The sequence below is a fragment of the Dendroctonus ponderosae genome, unplaced genomic scaffold (assembly GCF_020466585.1).
Source record: "Dendroctonus ponderosae isolate FM_Combo_2020 unplaced genomic scaffold, Dpon_F_20191213v2 Dpon_F_20191213_8, whole genome shotgun sequence".
Classification (NCBI taxonomy): domain Eukaryota; kingdom Metazoa; phylum Arthropoda; class Insecta; order Coleoptera; family Curculionidae; genus Dendroctonus; species Dendroctonus ponderosae.
In genome coordinates this window covers 984,295-998,019 of record NW_026019016.1, presented here as the reverse complement: position 1 = coordinate 998,019, position 13,725 = coordinate 984,295, and the positions used below count along the sequence as shown (strand labels likewise).

The window sequence follows — 13,725 nt, the reverse complement described above, 5'->3', positions numbered from 1 at the left end:
TTGATTAATTTATACACACCGATATCGCATTTGTAAATATTAATTTTTATTACTTTTGTTGTAAGGAACTAGAGGTGTAAATTAAGTTTTGTTTATTTATTTCTATTTTAGATGTAGACTTTATGTGTATAAGAACATTTGTATTAAGTGTAAACGATCATATGCTCATGATATTTTATACCTATTTAACGAGAATATATGTTCGCGTCTTAAATACTACGTTTTTTATTTCTGCAGTCCTGTCCTGAATTTTTTTTAAGTGAATTCGATTAGCTTAAGAGATGAAATGAAATACAATTGTGCGATATTAGTTTAATTAGGTAATTTAGTGCGTGCTAATGACTAAGTATTGCCGATATCTACGGTTTCCAAGCGGGCTTCGTCAATAGTGCTTTTTCAACAGCTTTACGTTTATTTGCGTTGCGGCTGCGAAAACTTCCAGTTCTTGAAGTTGAGGCTGATCCATTGTGCTGCACACGTTTGTCGACAATTCGTATCTGACTCCATTGATTGATAAGTTCTTGAAGCTGTTCCTTTGTGTAATTCTGTCTTTCTAGCAGACTGAGAGAGTGTCCTCGGTACGGGTGATCGACGAAAAAAAAGTTTCTTGTCATAGTGGAGATTATTAACGGCTGATGAAAGAATGTCGATCTTATGCTGATTAGGGTGATAATGTTTTCTTTGGCTCCACATTCTTCGATATTTCTCTTGAGGGCTTTCAGCAAATCCGCAGTCGAATCTAAAAAAATAGTTTACAGCTTGATTTTTTTTGAAGGTTTTCGGGCGGTTTAGTGCTCGTTATTTACACTCCTAGTAAAGCCACGATTTCTGTTTAAATCGTATATTACATTATTATAAATATTTTGGAAACTATATGCAATATAAAAGAATGATGACGACTAGTTGTGGCGAGAAAAACTGGCCTGTTCTCCAGGGGTAGTTGGAACCGATCTTTTCCTCCACGATCCTTCCCGCACAATATCCCATAAACGTTTTTGCTGCGCTTCGCCTTTTCGCTCTTCTGATTTTTTCGCTAATTGCGATTTTATCTTTTCAATCTCGCTCTTCGTCCATGCTTGACTCTTTCGAATGTTTAAGTGGCTACCGCGATATAAGTGCAATTTCAAATAGAAATTTCTCGTCATTGTCGATATTCGTAAGGGTTGATAGTTGCATTGAAACCCCAGACTGATTAGGGTGATTATGTTCTCCTGTTCTCCGTACTCTTTCACATTGGCGCTGAATTGCCTCAACAGATCTGCTTTTCCTACGAGAAGCCAAGTTATAATGCACGATTTTTTTTAAACCCGCATTTTAAAGATTATTAAGTGCGTAATCATCAGTGTTTTTTAATATACTTACTTATTGGCTTTCTCTACTCTTGTTCACCATAACTTGAGAGAAAGATGCATCTTTTGAACAATGTTTTAAAATTTTGGGGTGCCAATCAAACCGCCGGTGGCGAGAAGTGAGCTGGCGGCCTTAAAGGTTTCAAATGGGAATATTGCATCCAAAGAACGTTGGATTAGTTTAGGTTGTTCTGTATCTTTCAGGTGATTTTTTTGCAAACTGGCCCAAAAAAGCTCAATTTTGCGTCGCTTTATCGGTAATGATTTTAAGCCGGAACACTTTTGTAATGTGAAAATAGGATACAATTTACATCCGAAAATCCTACCCATCTAACCCCAACTAAACCTACCATCGTCATATTTGTGATAAATAATGAGCATGTCTGCTTCAGAGGGGGTTTCATATCCAGCGAGCCATTTTAGTTCCCTAGCGGTGCTATCTGATTGCAATGATCGTCCTTTCTAAAAATACCAGTAGCAATGACTAATGTTTCCAGGAAACAGTGATTGCAATAAAGATACGTAAAATTATACTTTACTTGATTTTCTAGCTGGAAGATGAAAACCTTCGGCTTGTTCTTCAGCTTGGGGCAGTGTTTTGAGGTAAATTGACCCCAAATCTCTTTCATTTCGACGACCTGAAGATCGATTTTGGCGAAAAGCAGCAAAATCCCATCGTACTCTTTGTCATTTACGCTCTTCTGTACTGGAAAACCAATATTATCTTTAATGCATTTCCTTCGGTACTTTTCAATCATATTCAAATTCATTTTCCAGCTCTAAACTTTTTCAAGTGCCGTTTGTTAAACTTACTTAAAAAAGAAACTCACCTCTCGTTATCCACTGGGGCTCAAAGAGCTGTGTGTCTGAAGCGGTCCTTATTACAGAAAATTTTAACTCCTCAAGGCAGTTCAGTAATCCAACGGCACTTTGGTCATTGTTGCTGAAGAAGGCTTCAACGTAAAAGTTTCCATTTCCGTCTCGAGGGTATTCGTCCGGAATCAAATCTATTGGTGGTTTAATTTCTATATCGCCCACAGGTAAAGATGGAATAGGAATTGTAGACATTTTTAAATTAGGTCTAGACCAACAGATGAAAATTTCGCGATTGGTTCCAGTGCCTTTGTCTCAACATGTTTTGTGGCTGATATCAAAGTAATTATCAATTGTCGATTGCATCTATTTTTTGCCATGTATGATAAGATAAGAGCGAAATTGCTCATTGGCTTTTATGTGAATTACCAGATATTTAAATTGTGTAAAAACTTTCAAGGCTGTAAATTGCAGCTCAACCAACTAAGCCTAATTCACCTTAAAATGGTGATACGATTAAATAAGCGATTCATACTTTTAAACTAAAATCGCGAAAATATATTTAGATTAAACATTGACGTACATTGTTTTTCACAATCTTGAGGAGTCAAAATAGAACTATTCTCAATTTATTGTAATAAATTGCTCATCAAAATCAACGTTAAACTCACAAATTTGGACCAACTTTGGAACTCGATAAGTTCTGACTGCTTAAAGCGAATTGATCTTTTTTTGAAGCCTTATTTAGTGCAATTCTTCTGCCGTTAGTGCGAGGTTTTGCAAAAATTTAGTGTGTCAGATAAAGTTTCCACAGAGTGGCAAATCAAACAATGCAAAATTAGTGAAATTTGCATTAAAATTTTGGTCTTGCAGGCATAATTTTTTTTTCCTTGAACGGATTTTCAAAACCTACGGCTCATATTGAAGCTGAAACTTCACAGTCGAACTGAAAGTAAAGATTCAATATAGCCACTGTTGCATGAGTGAACAAAATCTTTTAAAGTAAACTTCACTTGCTCGAAAATTTTCCAGAATCACAGATATCGCAGGGACAATTCTGATTTGATTTTTTGGGCAACCCTGTATATATGGAATTTGGGTTTTAAGTGTTATTTGAAATTTAGCCTTCAACATGAGCTCTAGATCGTGACAATCGGACCAAGAGCAGAAAGGTAAGCGCGGCAAGACAAAAAGTTGATTTTTTGAGACCACTCTGTAAATAGAAAACATGGGCGGAAATTTTGAAAACTGTTTCGAGCGATTTGGGTTTACTGCAAACTTTTGCTGTGGGGATCCAAAAAATGTTATTCTCTATCCAACTAGGAGCATGGCAACTTTGCACAATTTTGCATTTTTTTACTTGCCGCCCTGTAGAAAATTTGGGCTCAACAACGCTTCAATCAGAAAGCAAATCGCTTGCAGCAATGATAATTTATCCAGTTCCAAAGTTAGGGCAAATTTGGCTTGACAACGTTCATTTCGAGCGATAAGTGGTTTAATAGCAAAACCTGACAAACATAAGCAAACAATCTTTTTTCCAAGAAAACCAGGCAAAGTGGGAAAAACTAGCGAAATACCTTATTTAAATGCATGCCTTTTTATTTACTTAAATTAATCCTTCAAGATAAGGTAAAATCCCCTTGAGGAGCTTTGATAAACATATCGTTAAACAAAGGAAACATGTAATCTGTAGCGTTTCCTAAAAAGTTTAAACTGGCACACGCAAGAACAATTAATGTTAAAGCCATTAAAGATAATATACGTTCCTGAGACAGTAAAGCCAATACAAGCGACTAAAGGTTTTATAGGCGAAGAAGAGCCTCAACTGATCAATGCGGAGGAATCCAAGCGTTTAAAACTGGAAAATGGGTCAAAAATGTGACCGATTGTAATTGCTGGAAAGTTTTCCAAGGGAGGGAGTCGATTTTTTGTAAAAATTAAAATATTCTCAAAATGTCTTAAATTTTACATAATTTTCAGCTCGCGGAAGCGAGGAATGCATCGAACTCATTAAAAATCATGTTAGAAGTTTCAGATCCGAAATAATAGACATTTCTGGCACATTTTAAGAGTTTTTTGAGCGTCCATGGTCTTTAGCCGACGATTTCTTTCCTATTATTGACCCAAATACTTTATTTGCATATTTGTGACCTTCTTACGTGGAAATGAATCGATTGAGCTCAAAAAACCCGCATCCAAAGATTGAAGTAAATAAATTAGCATTTAATCGTACGTTTGTTTTATAATTGATTCATTTATACACACCGACATCGCATTTGTAAATATTAATTTTTATTACTTTTGTTGTAAGGACCTAGAGGTGTAAATTATTGTAAGGTTTTTGGGCGGTTTAGTGCTCGTTATTTACACTTCTAGTAAAGGCACGATTTCTGTTTAAATGGTGTATTACATTATTATAAACATTTTGAAAATTATATGCAATATAAAACAATGATGAAGACTAGTTTTGGCGAGAAATCCTGTCCTGTTCTCCAGGGGTAGTTGGACCCGATCTTTTTCTCCACGATCTTTCCTGCTCAATATCCCATAAATGTTTTGGATGCGCTTCGCCCTTTCGCTCTTCTGATTTTTTCGCTAATTGCTATTTCACTATTGTTTAAGTGGCTACCGCGATATAAGTGCAATTCGAAATAGAATTACTTCGTCATTGTCGATATTAGTGTGAGTTGATAGTTGCGTTGAAACTCGAGACTGTTTGTGCTCTTCTGTTCTACGAGCTCTTTCATTCTGACGCTCAATTGCCTGAACAGATCTACTGTTCCTACGAGAAGCCAAGTTATAATGCTAGGTTGATAAAAACAGAGCAATTTAAAGATTATTGAGTTAAAATTTCAATATACTTCTCTTTGAGAGGAAGATGGGTATTTTAAACAATGTTCAGAAATTTTGGGGTGCCAATTAAATCGCCATTGTCGGAAAGTGAGTTAACGGTCCTAAATATTTCAATTTAAAGATTATTAAGTGCGTAATCATCAGTGTTTTTCAATATACTTACTTATTGGCTTTCTCTACTCTTGTTCACGATAACTTGAGAGAAAGATGGATCTTTTGAACAATGGTTTAAAATTTTGGGGTGCCAATCAAACCGCCGGTGGCGGAAAGTGAGCTGGCGGCCTTAAAGGTTTCAAATGGGAATTTTACATCCAAAGAAACGTTGGATTAGTTTACGTTGTTCTGTATCTTTCAGGTGATTTTTTTGCAAACTGGCCCAGAAAAGCTCAATTTTGTGTCGCTTCATCGGTAATGATTTTAAGCCGGAACACTTTTGTAATGTGAAAATAGGATGTAATTTACATCCGAAAATCCTATCCAGCTAACTCCAACTAAACCTACCATCCTCATATTTGTCATGAATAATGAACATCTCTGCTTCATTTGGGATATCATATCCAGCTAGCCATTTTAGTTCCCTATCTGATCGCACTGATCGTCCTTTCTAAAAATACCAGTAGCAATGACTAATGTTTCCAGTAAACAGTGGCTGCAATAATGATACGTAAAATTATACTTTACTTGACTACCTGGAAGATGAAAATCTTCGGCTTGTTCTTCAGCTCGGGGCAGTGTTTTGAGGTAAATTGATCCAAAATCTTATTTATGTCGACGACCTGAAGATCGATTTTGGCGAAAAGCAGCAAAATTCCATCGTACTTTTTGCCATTTACGCTTTTCTGTACTGGAAAAACAATATTATCTTTAATGAATTTCCTTCGGTACTTTTCAATCATATTCAAATTCATTTTCCAGCTTTAAACTTTTTCAAGTGCTGTTTGTTAAATTTACTTAAAAAAGAAACTCACCTCTCGTTATCCACTGCGGTTCAAAGAGCTGTGTGTCTGAAGCGGTTCTTATTACAGAAAATTTTAACTCCTCAAGGCAGTTCAGGAATCCAACGGCATTTTGGTCATTGTTGCTGAAAAAGGCTTCAACGTAAAAGTTTTCATTTCTCTTTCGAGTGTATTCGTCCGGAATCAAATCTATTGGTGGTTTAATTTCTATGTCGCCCACAGATGAAGATGGAATAGGAATTGTACGCATTTTCAAATTGGATCTAGACCAACAGATGAAAATTTAGCGACTGGTTCCAGTGCCTTTGTCTCAACATGTTTTATGGCTGATATCAAAGTAATTATCATTCCTCGATTGCATCTATTTTTTGCCATGTATGATAGATGAAGATAAGAGCGAAATTGCTCATTGGCTTTTATATGAACTACCAGATATTTAAATTGTGTAAAAACTATGACCTTCAAGGCTATAAATTGCAGCTCAACCAACTAAGCCTAATTCACCTTAAGAATGGCGATACGATTAAATAAGCAAGCGATTCATGCTTTGAAACTAAGATCGCGAAAATACATTTAGATTAAACATTGACGTACATTGTTTTTCACAATCTTGAGGAGTCAAAATAGAATTATTCTCAATTTATTGTAATAAATTGCTCAACAAAATCAACGTTAAACTCAGAAATTTGGACCAACTTTGGAACTCGATAAGTTCTGACACAGATATCGCAGGGACAATTCTGATTTGATTTTTTGGGCAACCCTGTATATATGGAATTTGGGTTTTAAGTGTTATTTGAAATTTAGCCTTCAACATGAGCTCTAGATCGTGACAATCGGACCAAGAGCAGAAAGGTAATCGCGGCAAGACCAAAAAGTTGATTTTTTGAGACCACTCTGTAAAGAGAAAACATGGGCGAAAATTATGAAAACTGTTTCGAGCTATTTGGATTTTCTTCAAACTTTTGCTGTCGAGATCCAAAAAATGTTATTCTCTATCCAACTAGGAGCATGGCAACTTTGCACAAATTTGCATTTTTTTACTTGCCGCCCTGTAGAAAATTTGGGCTCAACAACGCTTCAATCAGAAAGCAAATCGCTTGCAGCGATGATAATTCATCCAGTTCCAAAGTTACGGCAAATTTGGCTTGACAACCCGTAAAAACCCGATAAACATAAGCCAACAATCTTTTTTCCAAGAAAACCTGGCAGTGGAAAACCTTATTTAAATGCATGATTTTTTATTTACTTAAATTAATCCTTCAAGATAAGGTAAAATCCCCTTGAGGAGCTTTGATAAACATATCGTTAAACAAAGGAAACATCCAATCTGGAGCGTTTCCTGGCAAACGCAAGAACAATTAATGTTAAAGCCATTAAATATAATATACGTTCCTGAGACACTAAAGTCAATACAAGCGGCTAAAGGTTTTATAGGCGAAGAACAGCCTCAACTGATCAATGCGAAGGAATCCAAGCGTTTAAAACTGGAAAATGGGTCTAAAATGTGACCGATTGTAATTGCTGGAAAGTTTTCCAAGGGTGGAAGTCGATTTTTTGTAAAAATTAAAATATTCTCGAAATGTCTTAAATTTTACATCATTTTCAGCTCACGGAAGCGAGGAATGCATCAAACTAATTGAAAATCATGCTAGAAGTTTCAGATCCCAAATAATAGCCATTTTCGGCACATTTTAAGAGTTTTTTGAGTGTTCACGGTCTTTAGCCGACGATTTCTTTCTTATTATTAACTCAAACACTTTATAAATGCATATTTCTGAGCTTCTTGTGGAGAAAGGAATCGATTGAGGTCAAAAAACCCACATGTAAAGTTTTGATTTTTGGTCGAAATTTTTCCAAGTATGAGGGTCGAATTTTTGAAAAAATAAAAATTTTGTCAAAATGTCTTAAATTTTTCATCATGATCAGCTCACTAAAGCGAGAAATGCATTGAACTAATTGAAAACATGATAGAAGGTTCAGATCCGAAATAGTTATTTCGGATCTGAATACATTCAGAGCCCATTTCGTTCCAAACTGTTGCAAATACAAATTTTCTTATAGACAGTGAATGTGTCGAAAATACATTTTGCAACCAATCTGATGTTCTGTTTTGAAAATGAGTTAATGGCGGTAAAATTCAAAGTATTTTATTCGGAAAATCGTCTTTTCGACCTTAACCGACTGCAATTTTTTGAGATGCAGTTCTCATGGAAAATCGTCCGTTTTTCCACAAATTGCAAAATTTTCAAATTGGCCCGATATTAACAGTTACGCAGAAAATTTCCTCACGCAAAAAGCTGTTTATCCAAAAGAAAATCGACCTTAACTCCACAAAGAAAACATTTGTCTTGAAAAATCGTCTTTTCGACCATCAAACTCTTACGACGTTGAAAATTCTCAACTGATTTCAAGTTTGCAAAATACAATTTTTAGACCAAACCACTCGTTTTAGAACGAATTTTCAGTGATCCAAATCGAGCCCGTATTAAGAGACTTATTAATTTATTCATACTGAACTGCAATCCGAAGTCTGTCATGGACACACAGAGCGGCATGAACACACAAGTGTCTTAAGACACAGTTTTACCCAGCCCTATTTTAAACAGCTGAAATTAACACCAGTGTTTTATATGATCTTTACTACCCTCTTAGTCAGTTTTATTTCCAAATTTCTTGCAACACTCAGCCACTGATTGATCACCTGGATAGTCTAGAATATACCATCGACTGCCGGGGAAAAAGAAGACAAAAAGGAAAATCTGGCTTCTTACAACAGCAACGTTTTAGTACCGATGGGAGAATGTGGATCTTGTGCCGGGTAGGGTGATAACGATTTTTTCGCTCCACATTCTTCGCTAGATTCCTTGGATGAATCAGGAAGCAAATAACTCGCTGCCTATTTTTTAAAAGTTTTATGGGGGGTTCAGTGCTCGTTTTTACACTCCTAATAAAGCCACTGAATTTCTGTAGGTATAAATCGTATATTTTATCCACTAGCTGTGGTGATTTCTTTGGCGAGAAGAACCAGCCTGAACTCCAAGGATATGTAGACCCAATCTGTCCCTTATAGCCTTCTTTTGTAACAATATTTTCTGTAGAAGGCACTTTGGCTCGTCTGATTTTTCAGATAGTTACTGTAAATTCTGCGATTTCAGCTTTTCAATCTCCTTCATGATCCACTTCTGACTCTTCCGAATGTTTAAATGGTTTCCGCGATATGAGTGGAATTGGAAAAAGAAACTCTTTGTCATTGTCGATATTAGTAAGGGTTGATAGTTGCATTGAAACCCGAGACTGATTAGGGTGATTATGTTCTCCTGTTCTCCGTACTCTTTCACATTGGCGCTCAATTGCCTCAACAGATCGGTTTTGCCTACGAAAAGCCAAATTAGAATGCAAAGTTGACAAAAACAGAGCAATTTAAAGGTTATTGAGTAATAATTTCAATATTCTTCCCTCTGAGAGGAAGATGGGGTGCCAATTAAATCGCCATTGTCGGAAAGTGAGCTAACGGCCCTAAAGATTACAAATGGAAATTTGAATAATTTGAATTCGAAAAACGTGAGAATAGTTTAGATTGTTCTGTATTTTTTTCCAAAAAGCTCAATTTTGCGTCGTTTATTCCGTAATGATTTTATGCCCGAACACTTTTGTAAAATGAAAATAGCATGTAATTTACATCAGAAAATCCTAACCATTCGACCCCAACTAAACCTACCATCGTCATATTTGTCATGAATAATGAGTATGTCTGCTTCAGATGGGGTCTCATATGCGGCTGGCCATTTTAGTTTCCTAGCGGTGCTATCTGATTGCACTGATCTTCCTTTCTAAGAATATTAGTAGCAGTGACTAATTGTTCCACTAAACAGTGCAATAAAGATACGGAAAATGATACTTTACTTGACTTTCCACCTGGAAGATGAAAATCTTGGGCTTGTTCTTCAGCTTGGGGCAGTATTTTGCGGTAAATTGACTCCAAATATTTTTCATTTCTTGCAACTCAAGATGCATTTTGGCGAACAGAAGCAGAATCCCATCGTACTCTTTGTCGTTTACGGTTTTCTGTACTGGAAAACGTATTGCCTTTCATGCTTTTGCTTCAAACTCTTTTTCTAGCTTCTAAACTTACCTCTCGTTATCCACTCGGGATCAAAGACTGGGTTATCTAAAGCGGTTCTTTTGACAGGAAAATTCAACTCTTCAAGAGAGTGCAACAATTCAATGGCACTTTCGTCATTGTCGCTGAAAAAGGCTTCAACGTAAAAGTTAAAATTTCCGTTTCTCGTGTATTCATCCGGAATCAAATCTATTGGTGGTTTAATCTCGATATCGTCGTCCACCATTGAGGATGACGGCAGATAAATTGAAGATGAAGGAACGTAAAATGTGGACATTTTCACATTGGGTGCACAACAGATGAAGGTTTTGCGACTGATTCCAGTCTCTTTGTTTCATCATGTTTAGTGCCTGATATCAAATTTTAAAAAAATCGTTGAAAACATCTACTTAAATTTTTCGCCCTGTGTGATAAGATAAGAGCAAGTTGATTGAAAGTGGTACAATCTTTAGGTTTTTTGTCATCGCTTGTTGAATTGATGTGAAGTACCAAATATTTGAATAAATAAAACTATGAAATTCAAGGTTTCATCAGGAGATAATGAATGATCATTTTAATTGGAAGTTTTCTACATAATTCGAATCTTTTTACCTTAACAATAGCCATACGCGATTCAAATGTATTAAACATTGACGCACAAGGCTTTTCACAAACATGAGGAGCAAATAAAGAAAATTTTCTTAGTTTTATAGACGTTTCATAGAAATTAACTGCTCAACAAAATCAACGTTACATTGGCAAATTTGGACTAACTTTGAAACTGGATAAATTYTGCCTGCTTAGATTCAGTTGAGTTATGTTTGAGGGGTTATTTAGTGCAAGTCTTTGTCAGTTAGTGCGTGATTTTGCAGAAAAATTGTGCGTCCGMTAAAGTTTCTACAGGGTGGCAAATGAAACAATGCAAAATTGGTGAAAGTTCTGCATGTTCTCAGTTGGMCMAAAAAACTTTAGTTTTGTGCAAYTAGGAACAAATGGGGCTAAAKGAGGCTTCAAAGAGAAACCRAAATSGGTTGAAGCAATCAGAATTTATCCAGCTCRAAAGTGATGTTTGGATTACATCGGATTTTCTCAAAAAAATCCAGGCCCAGTCGGAAAAACTAACAAAAACTTTATTTTAATGCATGCCATTTTATCCAGGTATAGATACGTTAAAGAGGCTTGCACTCAGGGAAAGCTTAAGTGGATATCAATTTGTTATGGTTTATTATTAGCTGAAAATCCACTTGAAAAGATTCGATAAACGCTCGAATCGTTAAACAAATCAAACATCTAATCAGTAGCGTTTCGTAAAAAGTTTAAGCTGGCAAACGCAAGATCAAGTAAATGGGCAAATTTTTAATTAATTCCAATGAAAATTAGTGAAAAGTCATTAATGTTAAAGAATTCGATATAATTAATGGAAATTTCAGTTGAGTTGAGACCGAAGCAATACAGACGACTAAACGCTTCATAGACGAAGAGGAGCGTCAACTCACCAATGCGGAATAATCCAGGCGTTGAAAGCTGGAAAATGGTTCAAAAAACTGTGGCTATTTTTAGTTGTTTTTTTAAATTAAATCCTCTGCACGATAGAAACTTTTTCTTAGTAAATGCTGAGTAAAAATTGAATAAATCCAGAATCCTCATTATCTTAGCTCCGCCTTTGAAGATTTTCAAGTGTTTTCCTTATCTTAAACTCAACTCTAAATTAAAGTCGATTTTTTCCTGCATTCTGCTGACGCAAATGGGCTTACTAAAGGTGCTAGTTTCGTCCTTGCTATTTTTTTCCGTGCAATCTGTCCCGGTTTCTCTTCTGGACAAGGAAATCAATTGTGGATACCAGGTAGGCCCAATATGTTCCTCGCCACCTCACTCCTAGTCTATTTCTCCTATTTTCGCCTAATTCGCCGCCTTTTAAGGCATGTGCTCCTATAAAAGACGAACACATAAACGTCCATCTGGTAGCCCACAGTCACGACGACGTTGGCTGGGTTAAAACAGTTGACCAATACTACTATGGAGGTAACATGGTCACCTGAAAAAGACAGTTTGAGAATAAACCTCCTCAATTTCAGTGCAAGTTGGAACGTATGTGGGAGCGGTGCAATACATCTACCAATCAGTGCTGGATTCACTCAAAAGAAGCAAAGATAGAAGGTAGAGAGTGGATTTTTCCAAATCCAGTTCACTTTTCCTCGCATTTTTTTGAAGGTTCATTGTGGTTGAAACTGCATACTTTTGGAAGTGGTGGAAGTTGCAAAGCGACCAAACACGCGCAGAGTTTACGCAGTTGGTAATGGACGGACAAATTGAGTTTACTGGAGGCGGATGGTCGATGAACGATGAAGCTGTTACCCACTACCAATCGACAATTGATCAAATGACTTGGGGCTTGAGGTAAATCGCTTTGAGGAAACTGGGCTGTTTTGAGGATAAACTGGTTGTTCAGGATACTGAATGAGACGTTCGGAGACTGTGGGCATCCTAAAGCGGGCTGGCAAATCGACCCATTCGGGCACAGCAGCGAAATGGCTTCGATCTTCAGCCAGATGGGCTACGATGGGCTGGTTTTAGGCAGAATCGATTTCCAGGACAAGATTAGCAGAAAGGCCAACAGCAGTTTGGATTTTGTCTGGCGAGGCAGCGCGAGTTTAGGCAAGAACTTTCCACACTTTGCACTGCTAAGATTAACACTCCCTGATTCCTCCAGGTGAAGAGGCCGACATCTACACCAGTGTTTTATATGATCTTTACGACGCTCCAAGTCAGTTTTGCTTCGAAATGTCTTGCAACACGCAGCCACTGATTGATGACCTGGATAGTGCAGAATATAACATGGATTCCCGGGTAAGATTAGATGACGGAAAGGAAGAAGTTGGTTCTTATGAGTTGTTCCAGGCAAGACTGTTTGTGGACAGTTTTGTTAACGTCGCCGCGAAATCGTACTCAACCAGCAACGTGTTGGTGCCGATGGGCCAAGACTTCGCTTACCAAAATGCGGAAATGTGGTTCATGAATATGGACAAACTAATTAAGTAAGCTGTTGATAGTGTTTTATTTTCTTTGTGGCCCAACCTGATTCTGTATAGATACTTGAATGAAAATGAAGTCGATGGCCAAAAATTCAACGTAATGTATTCCACTCCGGCTTGCTACATTTACGCCGTCCACAACGAATCCAAAGGAGTAATAAGCAACGATCTGAAAACCGACGACTTTTTCCCTTATGCGTCTGCCGAGTATGCTTATTGGACGGGCTTTTATACATCCAGGCCGCAACTGAAGCGCTTCGAGAGGACAGGAAATAATTACCTTCAAGTACGTGGAAAGTGTGCAGAAGTAACACCAAGGGCGGATCCGGATTACGACTGAATTGACTTTTCCATTCTCTATCCAACGATGCCAAAACGAATTCTGTGGCTCGAATGGTGCTTGAGAAACTTCGAAAAAAGCAGCGTCATGTTCAAGTGGATTTTGCAACTCAAAAAAAAACCACGCAAATCTAAAACTTCTTGAATTCAAGCTTTTTTTGAGAAAACTGCCAATATTTTCTAATCGATGGTTCACTTTCTAAAAAGGCCATTTATTTCTCTCTAGAATGATGTACAAATGAGCGTTCTTGCTCATTTTGCCTCCGAGATATGAGCAAAAA

General features: G+C 36.9%; 3 protein-coding genes across 10 annotated transcripts in view; 1 reads left to right on the top strand and 2 right to left on the bottom strand.

The window, feature by feature from the left end:
- LOC109543940 overlaps positions 1 to 6,334 on the bottom strand; it is a 14,380-nt gene extending 8,046 nt beyond the window's left edge. The window contains exons 1-5 of one of the 8 annotated variants that reach the window (XM_048669000.1): positions 5,984 to 6,318; positions 5,705 to 5,859; positions 5,598 to 5,619; positions 1,700 to 1,789; positions 298 to 739 (exon numbers count right to left, since the gene is read on the bottom strand). In XM_048669000.1, coding sequence (XP_048524957.1) covers positions 360 to 739; positions 1,700 to 1,789; positions 5,598 to 5,619; positions 5,705 to 5,859; positions 5,984 to 6,221 — 885 coding nt within the window. In that variant the 5' untranslated portion in view covers positions 6,222 to 6,318 and the 3' untranslated portion in view covers positions 298 to 359. Of the gene's footprint in view, positions 1 to 297; positions 740 to 825; positions 1,268 to 1,699; positions 1,812 to 1,888; positions 2,056 to 2,179; positions 2,546 to 4,549; positions 4,945 to 5,516; positions 5,620 to 5,704; positions 5,860 to 5,983 lie in introns of those variants that run through there. The other 7 variants (XM_048669001.1, XM_048668999.1, XM_048668996.1 and 4 more) reach the window with 7 other exon arrangements.
- Positions 6,335 to 8,935: 2,601 nt separating this feature from the next.
- On the bottom strand, positions 8,936 to 10,463 carry LOC109544917. Its single transcript, XM_019915343.2, has 4 exons — positions 10,107 to 10,463; positions 9,878 to 10,044; positions 9,693 to 9,804; positions 8,936 to 9,347 (listed from the first exon to the last, which is right to left on the bottom strand). Exons 1-4 carry the CDS (start codon positions 10,369 to 10,371, stop codon positions 9,106 to 9,108), a joined length of 786 nt encoding a protein of 261 aa, XP_019770902.2. The 5' UTR covers positions 10,372 to 10,463; the 3' UTR covers positions 8,936 to 9,105.
- A 1,305-nt stretch (positions 10,464 to 11,768) lies between these two features.
- Positions 11,769 to 13,725, top strand: part of LOC109544851 (lysosomal alpha-mannosidase) — a 7,180-nt gene continuing 5,223 nt past the window's right edge. Inside the window, exons 1-8 of the mRNA XM_019915227.2 lie at positions 11,769 to 11,916; positions 11,993 to 12,095; positions 12,149 to 12,230; positions 12,285 to 12,470; positions 12,523 to 12,728; positions 12,784 to 12,920; positions 12,972 to 13,108; positions 13,163 to 13,391. Coding sequence (XP_019770786.1) covers positions 11,818 to 11,916; positions 11,993 to 12,095; positions 12,149 to 12,230; positions 12,285 to 12,470; positions 12,523 to 12,728; positions 12,784 to 12,920; positions 12,972 to 13,108; positions 13,163 to 13,391 — 1,179 coding nt within the window. The 5' untranslated portion in view covers positions 11,769 to 11,817. The remainder of the gene's footprint in view (positions 11,917 to 11,992; positions 12,096 to 12,148; positions 12,231 to 12,284; positions 12,471 to 12,522; positions 12,729 to 12,783; positions 12,921 to 12,971; positions 13,109 to 13,162; positions 13,392 to 13,725) is intronic.

Coding starts and splice junctions, on each gene's coding strand:
- LOC109544917 (XM_019915343.2), bottom strand. CDS start 10,371: ATGTCCACATTTTACGTTCCTTCATCTTCAATTTATCTGCCGTCATCC. Junction 10,045..10,106: donor TCCCGAGTGGATAACGAGAG/GTAAGTTTAGAA, acceptor TACGTTTTCCAG/TACAGAAAACCGTAAACGAC. Junction 9,805..9,877: donor TCTTCCAGGTGGAAAGTCAA/GTAAAGTATCAT, acceptor TAATATTCTTAG/AAAGGAAGATCAGTGCAATC.